This window comes from Vicugna pacos, chromosome 15 (assembly GCF_048564905.1).
Source record: "Vicugna pacos chromosome 15, VicPac4, whole genome shotgun sequence".
Classification (NCBI taxonomy): Eukaryota; Metazoa; Chordata; class Mammalia; order Artiodactyla; family Camelidae; genus Vicugna; species Vicugna pacos.
In genome coordinates, this window is record NC_133001.1 from 13,776,287 (window position 1) to 13,794,147 (window position 17,861).

At 44.4% G+C, this 17,861-nt stretch overlaps 1 protein-coding gene across 3 annotated transcripts in view; it reads right to left on the bottom strand.

The window, feature by feature from the left end:
• Positions 1 to 9,523, bottom strand: part of CEP68 (centrosomal protein 68) — a 38,417-nt gene extending 28,894 nt beyond the window's left edge. For 2 of the 3 annotated variants that reach the window (XM_072937634.1, XM_072937629.1), the window contains exons 1-2: positions 9,353 to 9,523; positions 5,155 to 5,271 (exon numbers count right to left, since the gene is read on the bottom strand). In XM_072937634.1, the coding sequence (XP_072793735.1) occupies positions 5,155 to 5,175 (21 nt within the window). In that variant the 5' untranslated portion in view covers positions 5,176 to 5,271; positions 9,353 to 9,523. Of the gene's footprint in view, positions 1 to 5,154; positions 5,272 to 5,605; positions 5,686 to 9,352 lie in introns of those variants that run through there. The other variant, XM_072937630.1, reaches the window with a different exon arrangement.
• Between the last annotated feature and the right edge of the window lie 8,338 nt (positions 9,524 to 17,861).

Sequence of the window (17,861 nt, forward strand, 5' to 3'; positions counted from 1 at the left end):
GTCAGTAATAATGGGACTATCAAACACATGCCTCCTAAAAAGTATTCTTTCCAGAAATATTTAACCTAACTTCCTGCTTACAGGAAGTACAGTGGATACTTAGACAAGTTCATCAACCCCATAAGATTTACCCTGAGGGGACACACGATGGAGGAAAACCAAGATACTGGCCCTGGACAGTTACAGTGCATGTCAAAGGAGTAATTTCAATAAGCCCAGACTCGCATCTCCTGTACACAGGAAGGTACTAAATTCATTAACTTGAGCTGTCTGGTTTTCTTTAATTAGCAGTAATCTTTTATGTTACGTCTACCTGGGTGGTTTTGTTCACTTGTTTTTGTTTTTGCAAAATCTCCTCCCTTAGAGTTTTCTCTAAGGGAGAAGCTGACTTGGGGTAAAAGTTGATTTTGGACATAAAACAGAGGAAGGGCTCTTCAGAAGAGTCCCTGAAGCTGTATCCTGGGCTTAAGTCCTCAGTAATTTCATCGATAAAACATAATTCTCAACTTTCAGGCTGGGCATTTTTTTCAGTTGACATCACTATAGTAGCTCAACTACTTTCTATATCTCCATTTCAACTTTTACTCTCCTGTCAGTTTCAGTCCCATCTGTCTGTGTCTCTGTTTCTCAGAGGAGGTTTGTGGCAAGATGAAAAAAGAAGTTGCCTACAAAACATTCCCTTCCTGGCTTTGTTTTCAGAAGTTGAAACCCCCTTGGGTGGCTGAGTGTGCAATGGGGAGAGGAGACAGGAAATGGCTCTGAGGGAAACCTGAGCAGAAACGCTGCTGGGTTTCCCCAGCCTGAAAGAAGTCCTCTGGCTGGGGGAAGGGCCGAGGCGCCTCTGCAGCCAGGACCTTTGTCCTGCTCCCTGACAACACTGCGTGTGGCTGGACCTCAGAGGGAACAGTGAGGGACCCCAACCTCACCAAATAGCCACATGTCCCAAGGGTGGCAGATAAGCTAGTGGCTATTAGAACTGAGGGAAGCGGGTAAACCGAGACAAGGAGGGCCCTGGCAGTGACAAGGGATGACCCTTCAGTGCAGGGTCTTCCAAGGACTTCCCAAGGATGGCCTGAGACAGACTTTCCTCTTGGTTTGGAGTTGAAATTAACTTGACTTAGATAATTTACTCCATACTGGATTTTTAAAAAAGTTGTAGGGGATGAATTTACAACCTCAGTAATACTGCCCTGACCATCTCTCTACACTTAGCTTTTTCTGTATATGGGATTGTTTTTTGAAGATAGATTCACAGAAGTAGGAGAATTACTGATTGAAAGGAAGTAGACATTTTTAAGGCTCTGGATCCACGTGGCCTAGATGTCCTCTGGGTGGGCTGTGCCTTTTCAGATTTGGATTTGAAAACGGGGACCTCTCTTCAGTGGAGTGGGTGGGGGAGAGACTGGAAACCTATTAGGAGGCTAATGCAGTATTTCACCTGAGACATGAGGATGGGCCAAAGTAAGATCACGGCAGTGGGCAAAGAAGAAGGGACAAATTCCAGTGTCATTTAGGAGGTGACATCAGTGAACCATCTCTGCCTGTCGGTAAAGGGGAGAGAGTAACCAACAGCACCCCTCTAATTTCCAGCTTCAAAGCCTGAATAGATGAACCTCCTGTCAACCAAGCGGTAGTGAGGTTTGCTGGAAAAAGCCTGTGTTGTGGATCTAACCGCCCTAATTCAAATCCTAGAACCCACACCACGCCCAACTAATTAGCCGCGTGGCCTTGGGCAAGTTACTGAAATGCTTTGAGCCTATTTGCCAAGATTTCCTCACTTGTTGAAATGGCCAGAGTAACATCTGTCAGTCTCCGGGTTACTGCAAGGACTGAATGTGAAAATGTTTTTAAAGCACCTGGCCTATTGTGGCGTTGAAGAAAGTAAAGAGAACTGATAATATGGATAAAAGAGGGTGTAGAGACTTGGAGAATAAAGAATATACGTGGTTTGAGAGAAACTGGGCTTAAGAGGTCTTCCTGAGAGTCCGTGGGTAGACTTTATCTTTGTATACTTTTCTTTTTTAAGAGAACTAGAGGTGTGGGAAGGGCTAGGGAAGAGTGGGTGGTGGTCCTGCTGCCCTTGGGCAGCGGTGCAGTTCTCAAGTATGACCACAAGATAGAGTCCATTATATTGGAAAAAGCAAGTGCAGCCTTCATCTGCCAAACATCCAAGAAGCATCTTCCCTGTGCTGGACTTGCCTTCCAGAAGCTTTTCCATGCTGCTCAGTGCCCTTGGAGGCTGACTTGGATTACATTCATGGGCTCCTCTGCTCTCTGACTTCCATCTGGGTTTGGCCAATCTGGGACCAGCAAGAACTCAGAGGATGGTTGGGGTGTTTATTAAACCTCTTTCTTGGGGCACACCACAGACTGCCTTCATCCTTCCCCAGTGAGGAGGGATGTCCTCCATCCAGCACTCGCTGTCCCTGCATTCCAATTAACCACCCTCTGTGGGTCTAGAGTGGTAAAGGGCCCCGAGATAATTCACTGTTCTGAGTTTTCCCTGCACCTTGCTCCTACCTTTGTCAAAACTAATTGTTCCTCAAACTGCCCTATTTGAGTGTGCCTTCTGTTTCCTGTTGGAATCTCGACTGATACAGCAGGCTTTCCCCTTGCATGGTAGCAAAATGGTTTGCAGCAGTCCCAAATCACACACCTTCACAGCGTATGGCTCAAGGGAAGGAGCAGTTCTCATTTATCTGCTTCAATAGAAGGAGGACAAAGCTTCTTGCTTATAAGCCCAGCAAACATCTCGATATTCTTATTCATCTATAGGTGGATCAACACATTTCTGTTCTCACCACCATCACCATCACCACCACCATAGTGATTGGTTTAGGAGTGGGTGAACTCCTGGAGCATTTTAATCAGGGATGAGTCTTACTCCAATTCACATCTTAAGATCACTCTAGAAAAAGAGGCATTAATTTGGAACTTGCTGCAGGCATCCAGAGACCACACAGATGCCAGCTGTGGGATGGAGATATCAAGCCAAACCTGAGGTCTATTTTAGAAGTAAAAAAAGCATGATCTGCAGTAAATCTACTGATCAGGAGGAAACTGGGTAGGAGGTAAAAGAAGAAAGGAGAGGAACTGCTCAGTTGCTGGTCTGTTACTGAGTCGTGGCGGTGGGGGCAGGAATCAGGAGTGTCCAGCAGAGGCCACTCTGCGTCTCTGGTCCTAACTGCAAATTCCGACAGAAGAGTATGATTGGCTCCCTTTGGTCAAGTGCCCTCCTGGTCCATTAGCTACGCTGAGATGAGGAAAGGTTTACAGGAATGCATGTAGGAGGGCCTGCCTAAATTTGCTAACAATCTTTTAAAAAGGTGAAAATACAGATACAAATAACTAGAATATAAAGCCTGCGACAGGTACTCTTTGGGGTGTCTTCCCAGCTCACCAGCCATCCAGTCCCCTTTCTCTACAGCCTGGCCACCTGCCCTGGGGTAGCGGCCAGGGGCAGCCAATGGCAGATAGACTCTGTTGTGAGAGAACAAACAAAAAGAACAACAACAAGATGGAGAAACAGATGGCGTATGTCTACAGACATGTTTCTGGTTCTGTGTCCAAAGAACTGACCATCCCAAGATGACTTGTGTCTACTTTGATTTCTCACTGATTCCAAGTTACCTAGTCATCTGTATACATAATTAATCTACACGGTGATTTTTTTTCCCCACATGCTAGAATAACTTTTAAAAATGGTTTTCAAGTTATTTTATGGGTCTGTGTAAATTCTCTGCCTACTTGATAAGCCCTCTGCATCCATGGAAACTTCTCTGTGAGTCCTTGTTTATACACTGTTCAGGGCTTCTAAGTTTTCTGGGGCACCAATGTTTACTAATTCACTGGTGTAAATGGCTTCTCTATCTCTATGTCCAACCAGAGAGAAAGAAATACATATGTAATGTAGACATGAAATTTATCCATATCTTGTAATAACCTGTAGTGAAAAAGAATATGAAAGAATATATATATAACTGAATCACTATGCTGTACACTAGAAACTAATACAATATTGTAAATCAACTAGCCTTCAGTAAAAATTTTTTTCTACCTCTTTCTATCTTAAAAGATTATTCACTGCTTTTCAACTGGGTGATGATGGACAAATTACTTAACCTTTAATTGCTTGTTCATAAAATGGTGATTGTAATAGTGCCAACCTCACTGGGTTGTTCTGAGGATTACATGGGATAATCTGTGCAAGCCACTTAGCACGGTGCCTGGTGTATGGTAAACCAAGCACTCAATCACAGTTGGCAGTTTTCTACATGAGAGAAATAAAGATCTCCAAATGCTCCTGCGGAGTGACCCCCAGCGTGTAGCGTGAAGTGAGAAAAGCAATATAGAGAAAGGTGTAAAGAGTGTGCAATCATATTCAATATATAAAATATTAAATACATACACTTGTATTTAAAAACCAAATAATGGAAGAATAACCAATAACATTAAATAATGGCTACCTATGGGGTCAGAGGGCACAGAGTCGCAGGGGAGGAGGAAGACAGGGAGAAAAGCCAGGTGTCTCAGCCCATAACTTTATTTGCAAATTTGACTTTAGAGCCATGTAAATAATTTACATAATTGTAAAATAACATTCAAAAATGTTAAAGTCATCTTCAAAAGTAAAAAATAAAATAAATCCATTTTGAGGATGACTACCCAAAGAAGGAACTCTACTAAGTGGCTGTAAACTGGTAAATTCAGTGCACATCCCTAGTTGGATATACCCTGAGGACAGAAAAGTGCCAAAATCAAAGTATTAAGCTATGTATTCCTATTTTCGCAGGCAGAATTGTTATTCTGAGATTGTCGTGTGTGTGCTGTGGTTTGATAAAGCAATACAACACATGACACTGTAATTCTCCACTCGCAGAGTAACGGAGGAAAGTGTAGGACAGCAGAGGTCTAGTAAAACCCATATGGTTCCGATTTTGAATGGGAACTATCCTGATGAATTCAGAATGTATTTCTTAGCTCTGTCCTTGGCAAAGACCTGGAAATAATGGCCAACCCTGAACCAATGAGCATTCCAAGCCTCCAGACTGTGGTCTCACGTGTTAAAACAGACCCCTAGAATATTAATTTACGGAGGTGACTGAGTGATAACACAGAGAGGTAATGCCACTGAAAGAAGAATTGATTACTCACATTTTCCAAGAGCAGGGGCATACCACACCATGCTGGGCCACGTGCGGAAGCACCAGGTTTGGTCAAAAGGCATCACGAGTGAGGAGAGAGCACGGTCCAGAGCCTTTACTGTGTTTTCTGTAGGAAAAGGCAGAAACAGCTTAGGACTGGATAGTCTGAATAATGTTGGTGGGCTCTTGGCTAAGGGGTGGTCTTGAGTTGTCTGATACTTGGCCCCGGGTTGATTTAGGGCAGGGGAAATACTGGTTTGGTATGTGAGTTAGATATAGAAGGTGGCTGAGGGTATGGGCTCAGGGCTGGTTGGTCTGCATGTGAAAGGTAGTTCTGCAGGTGAGTTGTTACTTTAGGAATTAGCCAGCCCCAGGAGAAGCAGTCTCCTCCCAGTCAGCAAGGCTCCCCAAGATGTCAAAACATCATAAAATGAATACATAATTAATAGATCTCAAGATACCATTTCCCACTAAAAGGAGTCAGTAGTCCTTGGAGAAATTGTTGGCTCCAGGAAATAGATGAGATGAGCCTGGAAGATCTTGTCATAGTAGAGAGTAAGGATGCTTTCAAAGATGACTTGGGTCATCCCAAAAGGACTCGAGAACCAACTTGAGAAGCCTCCCACTGGTCAAAGATGGAATGATCTCAGCATCAATAAAGATAAAAACTCCAATGGATTAAAACACATCGCATATATTTAAAACCACGAATTAACAGTGTTACCAAAAAGAAATGTAATAATGTTCCTGTTTGGAGGATGCGAGGAAGTCAACCCAGTATTTCAAAAACCAGTAAATAAAGAAAAAGAATCAAGCATTTATCCTGTTTTTCTGTCTGAACTCAACCATTGGGTAAGCAAATAGTAAATGAAGGGCGTTTTCTTTGTTTCAGTGCAGTTTCAGGAATGGTGGAATCAAACTATCACCATTTGATAAACCCTAATGTATCAAAGGATCTAGGTATTGAGAGTCAACACCTCTTGTCACAACAAAAAGAGAGACAGTCAGACATGAAGAGCCTCCTGCTGGAATACACCACTACTTGGGAAGTTGTCTTGCAAAAACACTGAACCTAAATCTGAACCAGCCTGTAGTTCCAACAACCAATTGATAAGAAATTCAAAGGAGAGCTGAAACACAATACAAGATGCACAATACAACTGGAGAGCTGTAATCAGCAAGACCTAGACTGGGGGAGACTCTCCAGGCCAAAAGGCCCGCTGCACTCAACAAATTCATTTCAATTAAAAAGTACTGAATAGGGCAGAGGTGACAGGAAGAGGGACATATGGACATATCAATATCGGTGGGGACCCATTATAGAGCCTAATTCTATTAAATAAACCTTTTAAAAGTTATAACTTTATGAAGCGATTGGAAATTTGAACTCTGACTAGAAGTTTGATTAAAGAATTTTTAATTTTTTAGATATGATAATGGAATTTGGGGGACTTTTTTAAGAGTCCTTACTTGTTAGATATATATACTGATACATTTATGGTTAATTATGTGATGTCTGAGATTTGCTTCAAAATAATGCAGGAGAGGGTGTGGGTGGGAATAGATGAAACGGGATTGGTCAGGGGGTGATGAGTACATAAAGGTTCTTTACACTATTCTGCTGCTTTTGTATGTATTAAAAAGTTTCCATAATAGAAATTTTTTTAAAATGCAAGGTAACGATAACAAAAAGTTAGCAATTACTCTATTTCCACATCTACACCTCTGACTAGCCTGGAGCCCATTAATGTGAAAAGATCCAAGACTCAAAGACTAGACATCCATTTGGCCAGTCAAGATTCAGTTTTCAAATTCTTCCTTAACAGAACTTTCCAGGCACAATTGTAATAACATCCTATTAATTCTTATGGAAACAAGATAGTCTAGATTTAATTAATCATTCAGGTAACTAAAAACAACCCCTTTATGTTCAATCCTAATTATTTTGATTACACTTTTTCTAAAATGTCATATAATTCCCTGTCATAGGAAATTGAGTTACTAACAACTTTTTTTAATTTTATGACTCAGAGTCATTGTCAGGAAACCTCAGACACGGGCAGGCACTGGCTGTAATCTAGCCTAGGGGGCTATTTAACTACCTGCTGTTATTAGTGTTAATTCAAAAGCTCTGAGCCTTCTGAGATGGTGATCCTCCCGCTTCCTCCTCCTGGCTACAGTCAGCATGTCGGCTCCCCATGCCCCCACATGGAACTGTGGTCTGTTCTCTGCTACCCCTTTGACACTCCTCATTGAAGCTTCACCGGGTGCCCTGTTCGCAGTAAGCACCCAATGGCCATTCACTGAACTGCATTAAACCTGGGAAGAATGGAAGGTTGCCAGTGGAAGTCAAATAATTAAGCCTATTAACTCATTAACTTTAATTTTAGACACATCACTTAAGCTGCTGAGTGTAGTCTGGGAATTCATACCTGAGTTCCAAATGCTTGAGGGGATGCCAGGAGTCTGGCTGCTGAATTAAGTGGGGGTGGGGGCGGGGAAATGGCTCCGTTACATATTAAAATGTATGTTTGCAGGCGCACATAATTGGTGCTAATTGGTACCGCAGAGAGCACAAAAGTGGCAAATTGATAAAGGAGGAGTTCTATTTCTACCTCTAATATGAAGAATAACCCTTGATTACCTCAAGCCACCCCACCTTCATTGGAGATACCAGTGTACGAAAGTATTGTCTGAAATTCCAAGCTACTTGTTGAAATTGAAACACATTTTTTTATAAAAGAAAATGAAATACTTTGACTAAAACAAACAATTAGGTAAATTGTGTGGAAGGAAAAACAACCCATAATCTTAATTTAATTGGTCTTTGCCACTAAAACATTTGATCTTTAATTATGAGATACATCTTAAGTTTATCTTTAGTAGGCACTTAATTATTTCTCACTAAACATAGTTTTGCTCAGGCACAAAACCTTGGAGTCATCCTAGATTTTCCTTGGTCTTATCTTACATTCAACCCATCTATAAATCCTGCTGACTGTACCTCCAAAATCCAGGATCCAGCCATCTGGACACCATCACCGCTACATCCCAGTCCAGATCACCACTCTTCCTCTGCTGAGCTTTGTTTTAGCTCCTTATCTGTCCCCTACTCCACCACTGTCTGTTCTCGGATCTGTAGCTGGAGCTGATTGTTTATACGAAGACAGTCTTACATATCTCTTTCCTGCTCTGTACCTTCCAGTGGCTCCCATGACACACCATGCTTCATCAAGTTCTGCTGTCTACACAGCCAGCCCCTGCTTGCCTTGGAACTCATTTCTTCCACTCTCCCCCTCGACTACTCTGCTCCAATGACATGAGCTTTGTTGCTGCCCTTTAAAATGCAATAAATCTTTGTTGAATGAATGAAATACAATAGTTGCTGCATGAATTAATGAGTGAATTCTATGATTAATTATAATCAATACCAATTAGTACAAGCTGTATGTTAGCCCAGCCCAGGGATGCTCTCTTACCTAACTGGTCTAGTCTGGTGGTCCTCAGATTTTACCTGGTATCAGAATCACCTGGAGGGCTTGTTAAAACTCCAGTGGTTAGCCTCACCCCCAGAGTTTGGGATTCAATAGATCTGGGGTGGGTCTAAAAATCTGCGTTTCTAGTAAGTTCCCAGGTGACGCTGATGATACTTAAATAATTCAGCCTGGAAGGCCAACTGAACATTCTGAGCAGATATTTGGCAAAATTTACCCTGGTGTTCCTGTCTGCTCTCTGGATGAAAAGATTAATTGCAGGAAGGAACTCATTTTTTGACAGTTAGCCACAGGGTGGCCCTCTAGCCCCAGTAATGGCTCCATTGGCCCCCAATTAAAACACTTTTTGTTATTTGGAGAAGTTCCCAGCCACTTCTTTAAAAAAAAAAAAAAAAGAATTTAGCTGTAGGGCCGGTAGTTTGCTGTTCACAAAGGTCTTTCTCATGGGGCATGCTGGTGGCTTCCACAGCAATGTAAGCTTCCATGCTCTGTTAGAAATCACTACTGTCCTTCAAATGGAAATGACACGGGGGAAACTGGTTTGTAAGTATGAGAAGGCACTACATCATAAATGGAAAGAGGTTTCGTCGTAGCCAACAAGGAAGGGGCACACACAGGGCAGACGTCCAGCTCTGGGTACCCCTTGGCGCCCTGCACGCTGTAGCCATGCCGAGGCCCCACCCGCCCCTCATACCCCTCCAACCCCCTCCTTACCGTGGTGAGGACGGCGCCTTCCGCTCAGCGGCCAGATGCCCTTCCCCGGCGTCTTCACCTCACTCCCAGCCAGCCAGGGGGGCCCTGGGACCAGCAGGAGGAGGAAAAAAGGACGGAGGATTGAGGGCTTGGGCGTATCCGCGTCCTGGGCGAGGCCCTGGTACCTCCGGAGGGGCTGGGCCGGCAGCTGATGGGCCGACGTGGGGGGCGCGGGGCGGGGCACTCAGGGGACGGCTCCGCCCTCTCCTCCCCGGCTCACCTGTTCTCTTCCTTCTCCTCTGTAGACTGGAACGGGCGTGCATTTCAGACGTTAATGGAGCCTGGAAAAGGCATCCAAGTGAGCATGTGCAAAAGTTAAAAACAGCCCTCCATCTTACAAGGGGGTTTCCGTTCCCAGGAATGTAAACAAGACCGTAAAACTCCTAAGGACACTTTGTTCATTAGACATGTTCTTCAATAATATAATTTAGGTAGTTTAAATATGTCCTTTACATGTGACTAGGCAGTTGATCTTTTTGTCCCAATAAGGGGCTCATTGAGGCTGTAGGCTGACTGCCTTGGGGACTACTGGTAATCTTTTTTTAATTGAAGTATGAGTGATTTACACTGTTGTATTAGTTTCTGGTGTACAGGACACTGATTCAGTTATACATATATATTCTATTTCATTATAGGTTATTGAAAGCTATTGAGTATAATTCCCTGTGCTGTACTGTAGGTCCTTGTTATTCATCTATTTTATATATAGTAGTGTGTGCATCTACTAATCCCAAACTTCTAATTTATTTCTTCCCCTCTCTCACTTTCCCCTTTGGTAACCATAGTTTGTTTTCTATGTCTGTGAGTCGGTTTCTGCTTTGTAAATAAGTTCACCTGTATCATTTTTTTTTAGATTCCACATATAAGTGATATCATATGGTATTTGTCTTTGACATACTCCACTTTGTACGATAATCTTATGTCCATTCCTGTTGTTACAAATGGTATTATTTCATTCTTTTTTATAACTGAGTAGTAGTCCAGTATGTGTGTGTGTGTGTGTGTGTGTACACATATATATCACATCATTTTCATCCAATCATCTGTTGATGGACATTTAGGTTACTTCCTTGTCTTGGCTATTGTAAATAGTGCTGCTATGAACATTGGGGTGCATGTATCTTTTCGAATTAAGAGTTTTCTCCAGATATATGCCCAGGAGTGGGATTGCTGGAACATATGGTAACTCTATGTTTAGTTTTTTAAGGAATGTCCTTACTGTTTAGTGGTATTCTTGGGCTTTTTTCAGTTTTATGAGACCTATGCTTCTTATCACAAATATCATTACTCTCCTTTCTCTGTGTTCTACTCATTTAAGGTGAAAAAAATAACAAGGGGAAGTACAAATTCAAATAGTTGTAAAACAAATATTGCCGAACAAAGATGGTGACACCACAGAAACAGAGCACTGCAAGGGGGCTTGAAGTATTCGTTCATTCCTGAAATCAACATGTGTCATTTAACAGGCATTTAGGGGAATCCAGATCTTCTCTGGAATAGGGAGGATGTGTCCTGGAAATGGAGCTGTGGCACACCCTGCCCATTGGCCCCTCATTCCCTCAGGTGTAAGGCCTGAAAAACTAGAAACCACTTTCTCAGACTTCCTTGAAGCTCTGCCAAACAGAGGCACCTGTGTGAAACAGAAGATGAGCCTGGGAAGGTGGGAGTGAGGGATACAGGGCACAGCTGTATTAGGAAGTCAGGTTCTGGTAGCTGGGAATGGGGTTCTACTGCCTGGTTTCCTGTGTCCAGAGTGTGGGGTGGTGGGCAGTGGCAACCATTCTGTTAGAACAGTTCTTCTAGAACTCAGAACTCTTAGCCGCATTGTTCCTGGCTACTAGCAACCCATCTGTTTCCTTGTACTTCTCAGAAGTTCTGTATGCTCCTTACAAATACCCTGTAATCAACGCATTTCTGCTTTTAGTAACAACAATGGATTCTGCTGTCTGCAACTTGGAATCCTTACCATTAGGTTACACTATCTAAATCAAAGCAATTCAGACTGGGCTCAGGGAGGTGTGTTATGACATCATTCTCTTTAAATCCCCTGAAATTGAGACAAATCTCTGGTTACACTTTCCTCTAATTACTGTTCACAGTTTTAATCTCTTCCTCCCATGTGCTCTGATGCTTATCAGTCAGAGAGGTTCTAGCATTCCCTCCTTGACTGCGGATTCTGCCGTTTCCTCATCCAGTTCCTTGCAGATGTTTATTTTGAAAGCCAGCTGACACTCTCCCCTGGCACTTTTGTGGCACCTCCAGCACTGTCACTTGCATGGTTTTTGACAGCTATTGCCATGAGAACATGAACACTGTGGGGAAGTGAACACAGTGACCTTCATAACTCAAAATAAAAAAACAAATCACAAGTGCTCATTGATCCAAGGCTTACAGTACAGCATGCCACGAGAGCTCTCAGCCGAGGGCATATAATACTCCGTCTACTTGTTAATGGGTATGGTTTAAAAACATGAGAGAGAGAGAAAGAAAACCTATGTTAATCTTATTCTTCAATACTGTAATTCCTCATGTGAACAGCACCATCAGCTTTGCATAGAAGAATGCTAAATGTAGTATACTTTTATTGAACAAAAAGACAGATGGCAGGGAAGTTGCATATAGGGACTGAAAGCCACCTAGAGAGGCTTCATGTCAATAGCACTGACTAGACAGTGGGAGAAGGCCCCTGTGCTAAGAAGGTGTCTAATTCCTACTCTAACACCAATTCTAGTGTGTTTGGGGGTGGGGGGGTTGTCTCCCCTCACATCACCAATCAATTCTCCAACACTAGCTGGGTGTCCTAAAATTCAACTCAGTTCTAACTCCAGATTTTCAGTCCCGCAAGAGTGTCCTGACTTCAGATGCCAACTGCAAGTCCAGAAGCAAGACCCGTGCTTCTCACTGATTGGCTATAAATCAGGGGTTCCCACAGCATCCTCCTTGGGTTTGACTAATTTGCTAGGGCTCCCAGAACTCAGGAAAATATTTACTTACTAGATTACAGGTTTATTATAAAAGGATATAACTCAAGAACAGCCAGGTGGAAGAGATGCTTGGAGCATGTACATTGGAAGGGGTGCAGAGCTTCTGTGCTCGAGCGTGCCACTCTCCCTCCGAATCTCCATGTGTTCGCCAAACCAGAAGCTCTCTGAACCCTGTCCTTTGGGTTTTTATGGTGGCTTCATTAAGTAGGCATGATTGATTAAATCATTGGCCACTGATGATCAAGTCAACCTCCAGCTTCTCTCCCTTCCCCGGAAGTCAGGGGGTGGGTCTAATGACCTGGTTGGTTCCCCTGGCAACCAGCCTCCATCCTTAGTTGCTTTCCAAAAGTCATCTCATTAACAAACCAAGTTGTAGTGGGAAGAGGCTGGTTATGAACGACAGGACACTCATTTCACCTTCATGGCTCTGAAACAATTTCAGGAACTGAGGACAAGAGACCAAATATCATGACAAAAGATGATCCCACTGCTTTTAGTGCTTAGGAAATCCCAAGTGTTTGGGGAGCTGTGAGCCGGGAACTGCAACTGAAGAACAAATATATATGAGAAGTATACTTTGGTCACCTGAATGACCAAATATATATTTCTTATAAATCCCTAGCCCAGAAATTTGCAGCCTTGGCCACCCATTAGAATCACCTGGGACTTTAAAAAATGTAAATTAGTCAAGTCCAAACCTAGACCAATCGAATCAGACTCTTTGGGGGTGGGGCTCAAGCATTTATTAAGCTCAAGTGATTCTGATGAGAACAACCAGGTGGGAGTTTCTACTTTGCCTCTTTTATCTCGTGCATGTGCCTTTCTCTCCTGTCTCTATAGGCGCCTGAGGATTTAAGATAAAGTAACCACATAGATTTTAATAGTAAGTAGCATTTGTGGCTGGAGGCCAACTTCCAGTTCAAAGACTCTTACACAAATGAGGCCTGTCTGGTGTGGATGGGAGCTCCACCAGGGTGTGAGTAATTGCAGGCAGGGATGACTGGGGCCAACCTGGAATGTCACCGAGATAGGTGCCTTCGTTTGTCTTCCAGCTAGTAAAAGTTCTAACCTGGCAACCAACAAACCTCAGGCCATTGACCTAGGGTTGGGATGGCTAAGCCCTCTTTCCTGAGCTGAACACCGTAGCACATTTTCCAATTTCCACCAAATCATACAAGTGGCAAATGGTCCAGGAGAGAGGAGACATATTTTCCTTAGAGCAGAAATTGGCAAACTTTTTCCATAAAGGACCAGTGATTTAGGCTTTCTGGGACAAGGGCCAAATTAGAGATTATCATATAGGTTCTTATATAACAGAAGAGAAAACGCCTGCCCCACTGCTGCCTGGGGTGGGCCATTCCCGGCAGTGGACAACTGGATGCTCAGGTGCCATCAGCTTGGAGACATTTTCAGGACAAAGAGCCACTGGCCTGATGAGGAGAGGTTTGAGGGACAGGGGAGTAGGGGTAGGGGTTGGCTGCCACAGTTGGTTTCACTCTGCCAGTGTCACCTAGACCCTGGAACATAGTCATCTCAGCTTGGGCCACTGGTCAGAGGGGAGGCAATTTACCAAGTTGCCAACACCTGGACTGGAATTCTACTGCTTGGTCCCAGCATTTGTTAACAGCAAAGTCTCCAACATGCAAGTGGTGACCAGTGTGGGCAGAAGTAGATGCGGCCACTAGCCAGGGAGTCTGGTGCTGGGAGTAGAAAGGGGAACAGGGACCAGGGCCACTTATGACTTTCATGGGCCCTTGGCACTTTTACCTTCATGAGCACTTCCACCATAAACACATCTTAAAGATTATATTCTATAACTGTGTTGGTATAAAGACAAATAAAGTCCAGGCTGGACTACATGCTTTCCTTCAGATGTTAAATTAAGTTAAAATATTCGTATGGGCCCTTTAAAGTCTTGTGGATCCTAGGCCCTGTGTGTACTGTGCCTAGTGGGTGAGTCGGCCTGACACACGTGGAGGGGGTCCCCCAAGCTTGGTCTCCATGGCTCACTACACTTATCTATTGGTACAGTGCTCGAGGGCCACACAAAAACAAGAAGCAGGTGGGATTTGACAGGGGGCCCTGGTTGGCTGACCCCTGCACTAGACGACCAGGATCCAGTTAGCTGAGAGAATTTCCCACGGGCCACAGGACACCTAAGAAAAGACATGGTCACCTGCAGTGACTGGGAACCACTACAGAAAGTTGGATCTCCTGCCAGGTCCTGCCCCTACCCCTATTATTTTTCTTAATAAGCTATTACTCACCTATGCAAAAGTATATAAAATAAATGTGGTCAACTTAACGCATTGTCACAAAGCAAACGCCCATCCAGATCAGTAAGCAGACCACTGCCAGCTCTTCGAGAGGGTCCCTCTAGTCCCCCTCCAATCACCGCCCTCTCCCCACCTGAAGAAGGCCACTCAACTGACGTCTAACCCTGTAGGTCAGCTTTGTTGGTATAAATTGAATAATGCCACAGAGAGCACTGTACTCTCTCATGTCTGACCTCTTTCAGTCCTGGCCATTGTTGCTCTTGTGCTTCTGGAGGACTGAATAGAGTGGACTGCCACTCTCAAGATCCTACTGTCCTGAGATTGGTTCTCTTCCAGGAACTCAGCTGGAGGTGAGGAGGACCTGTGAGCAAGCCAGCGAGCCAGCCCGGGGTGCTCTGTGGACTAGAGAGAGAGAAAATGTACATTGATGCTACAAAGTGCCTAGCAACAAACGCAGGCTCCTTGTGGCAGGCACGCTAACAGGAAAACCAGCCTGACCCAGAAAGTTGATAAAGGAGGCTCTTCTTAACCAAAGCCTCATTGCCTCTGAGACTCATTAGCCACTACTTACTAAAAAGAATTTTTTTTTTTACAGGGAAGACATATTCAATATGCTTTACATTTGAGCATGAGTCAACACTTTTAACCTCAACTCATCTCCCAAGTGCAGGGCAGCCCTGTATAACCATGAAGTCTGTGCATGGCACACCTCTGGGGAGCATCATTTACACAGGGTGTGATGTGAAGGGTGCTGAGCGTGGAAGCACACAGTGCAGGGAGCAGGTTAGCAGACTCCGTTGCCTGGATCCAGACCACATTTTAACTTAGCATGTAGTCTGCATACATAGACCTTTATCAGGTATACATGTTTGGGGAAAAGTTCTTCAGATTAGTTCCGTATACTGGTTACCCATTAACCAGAACTATTTTTTTTTTTTGCCCCAATAGGCTAAGACGATTGAATCTGTATTTAATGATTAAGAAGATCTTACAGGATCTTTTGTGGGTGCGTGGGGGGAGAGAGGGAGTAGAGGGAAGGTGGGCAGTGATTACATTTTGAACATCAATTCTCTTTTTATCTGGGATGCATCTGTAAAAGAAAACATCTCTATCTACATATACAAAATATCCAGAATAGGCAAATCCATAAAGACAGAAAGTAGATTAGCAATTGTCAGAGGTCCCGGGTTTCTTTTTTGGGCTGATGAAAAATCTTCTGGAATTAGATTGTGGTGATGGTTATACAATGTTGTCAATATACTAAAAACGACTGAATTGTACACTTATTTAAAGGGGTGAATTTTATGGTGTGTGGATTATATTTCAATAAAGTTCATCTGTACAAAGCACCCTAAGAGTCCCAAGACTATCATCTCAGTCTCGTGTCTTACTCCAAATAATCCTAAATCTGCTAGAAAATCTGGTCCAACATTCTTGTGTGTATTGCTCCTAAGAAATACCTCGGGTTTGAGACTCTGATTTGAGAAATTTTAGGATACTCATTTCCAACCCTTTGAAAAAATGAAAAACTAGCGGGAACTCCAGGCAGTCTTCCTTGGAGACAGGGAAGTTTTCTTTCAAATGACTTAAGGTGTCCCTCTTGCTATGTGCTCACTCACCCGCTGAGACCCCCAAGTAGGGGGGCCTGCAGGCTGAAGGTGGCCAGAAGCCTGCCTCTGCCCATCCTGCCACCAACATGAGGAAAAGGGGTGGAGCTTGGGCCAGGAGAGCAAATTCCTGTCTAGAAGGCAGAGGAGCTACCTGCATCCGGAGTACAACTTGGGAAGACGTAGCTGAAGAGAGGAGAGGTGAGTAGAGGACTTCTGTTGTGAATCAGGAACATTAGAGGGCAGCCTCACAATTGTTTGCAAGGCCTGGTTCCTTTTAAGCAGTTACCCAAATATTTTTAGGACAAATGTTCAAAACGGGCATGCTCCCAAGCCACATAGGCACGGCGGATCCGCAGAGGGGCCTACAAGCTGAAATAGGCCTTCCTCTCTCTCTCCAAGGGGAAAAGGATCAAACACGAGCATGTCACTCATCGGGCCCATTGCAAAGGGCCACAGGCTGGTTGGGAAGTGTTCCTGTCACCCTGTGTCTGATCTGAGAGCCAGCACTGACCGAGAACCTTCCCTGTGCCAGGCGCTCTTCTGAGCATTTCACATATTCACACGCCTATGCCACCAGTTGGATTATTATCCCCATTTTAAAGACGGGCAGCATGAGGCACAGAGAGGGTATTGGGCCCAGGGTCACACAGCATGCAAGTGGCAGAGCTGGGACTGGACCCAGACTATGCATGCTCCTCGTCACTCCACTGTCTATGCCGTTCACAGACATCATCACCAGTGTGCCTCTGGGTGGGCTAAGGGGACCCAGCAGATAGATCAGCACTCTTCCTGCTCCCCTGGTAAGAGGTGGCTTATGGAATTGCCCCTCTTGATTTGACTACATTGAAAAGCTGAGTCACTGAATACTAACTCAGCCTCCAAACACTCTCCACAACAAAGAATCAAGGCAGCCGCACTCCAAGGTGGGGATTTAAATTGTCATTAGTAACAGGTCCCATCAGATCCTGGGTCTGTGCAGACTCTCTTCCCATCCCTTTGGACCTTGGCCAGAAAGTAAAACTAGTTTCCTTATTATCTGAAGGGTTGGAAATGTCCTGGTGAAAACAGGGATCTCTCCCTTCAGAGGCCCCAGGGTCTGGAAACTAAGACTTCCAGTGTGAACCTGCGGGATAATCCCATCCTAAGAGGCCTCTAAGTTCCCTAATTGTGCTGGAATGTGGGGTCATTGAGAATGAGATGCCAGAAAAGAAACGGCAAGTGTGGTGCTGAGGATGGTAGGGGCATGGGCCATGTGTCATGCAGGGACGTCCTCAGCCATTTTACCGCTGGGGCATTCTCCCACTTGGCTCTGGGCGTACAGGAGACGGTCCATGAAGGCCTGTTGTCCTAACAAGACAGCTTTATGGAGGTATGTGGCCAAAGCACTCACTTTTTGCAAGAGCCCTGCCAGTGCTGAGTGGGAGGCACCCGGGAGTCTTAGCTCTCACTGCCACAAGCCACACCAGTCACTGCCCACCCCAGCAGCCCACCCTGCCCCAGGGGTCACATTGGCTAGAAGCAGCTGGAAAAAAAATCAATTCCGTCACCCGCAGGCCACCCCCGAGAAGAGCTCCACCAGTAAATGCCACTTCCAAACACA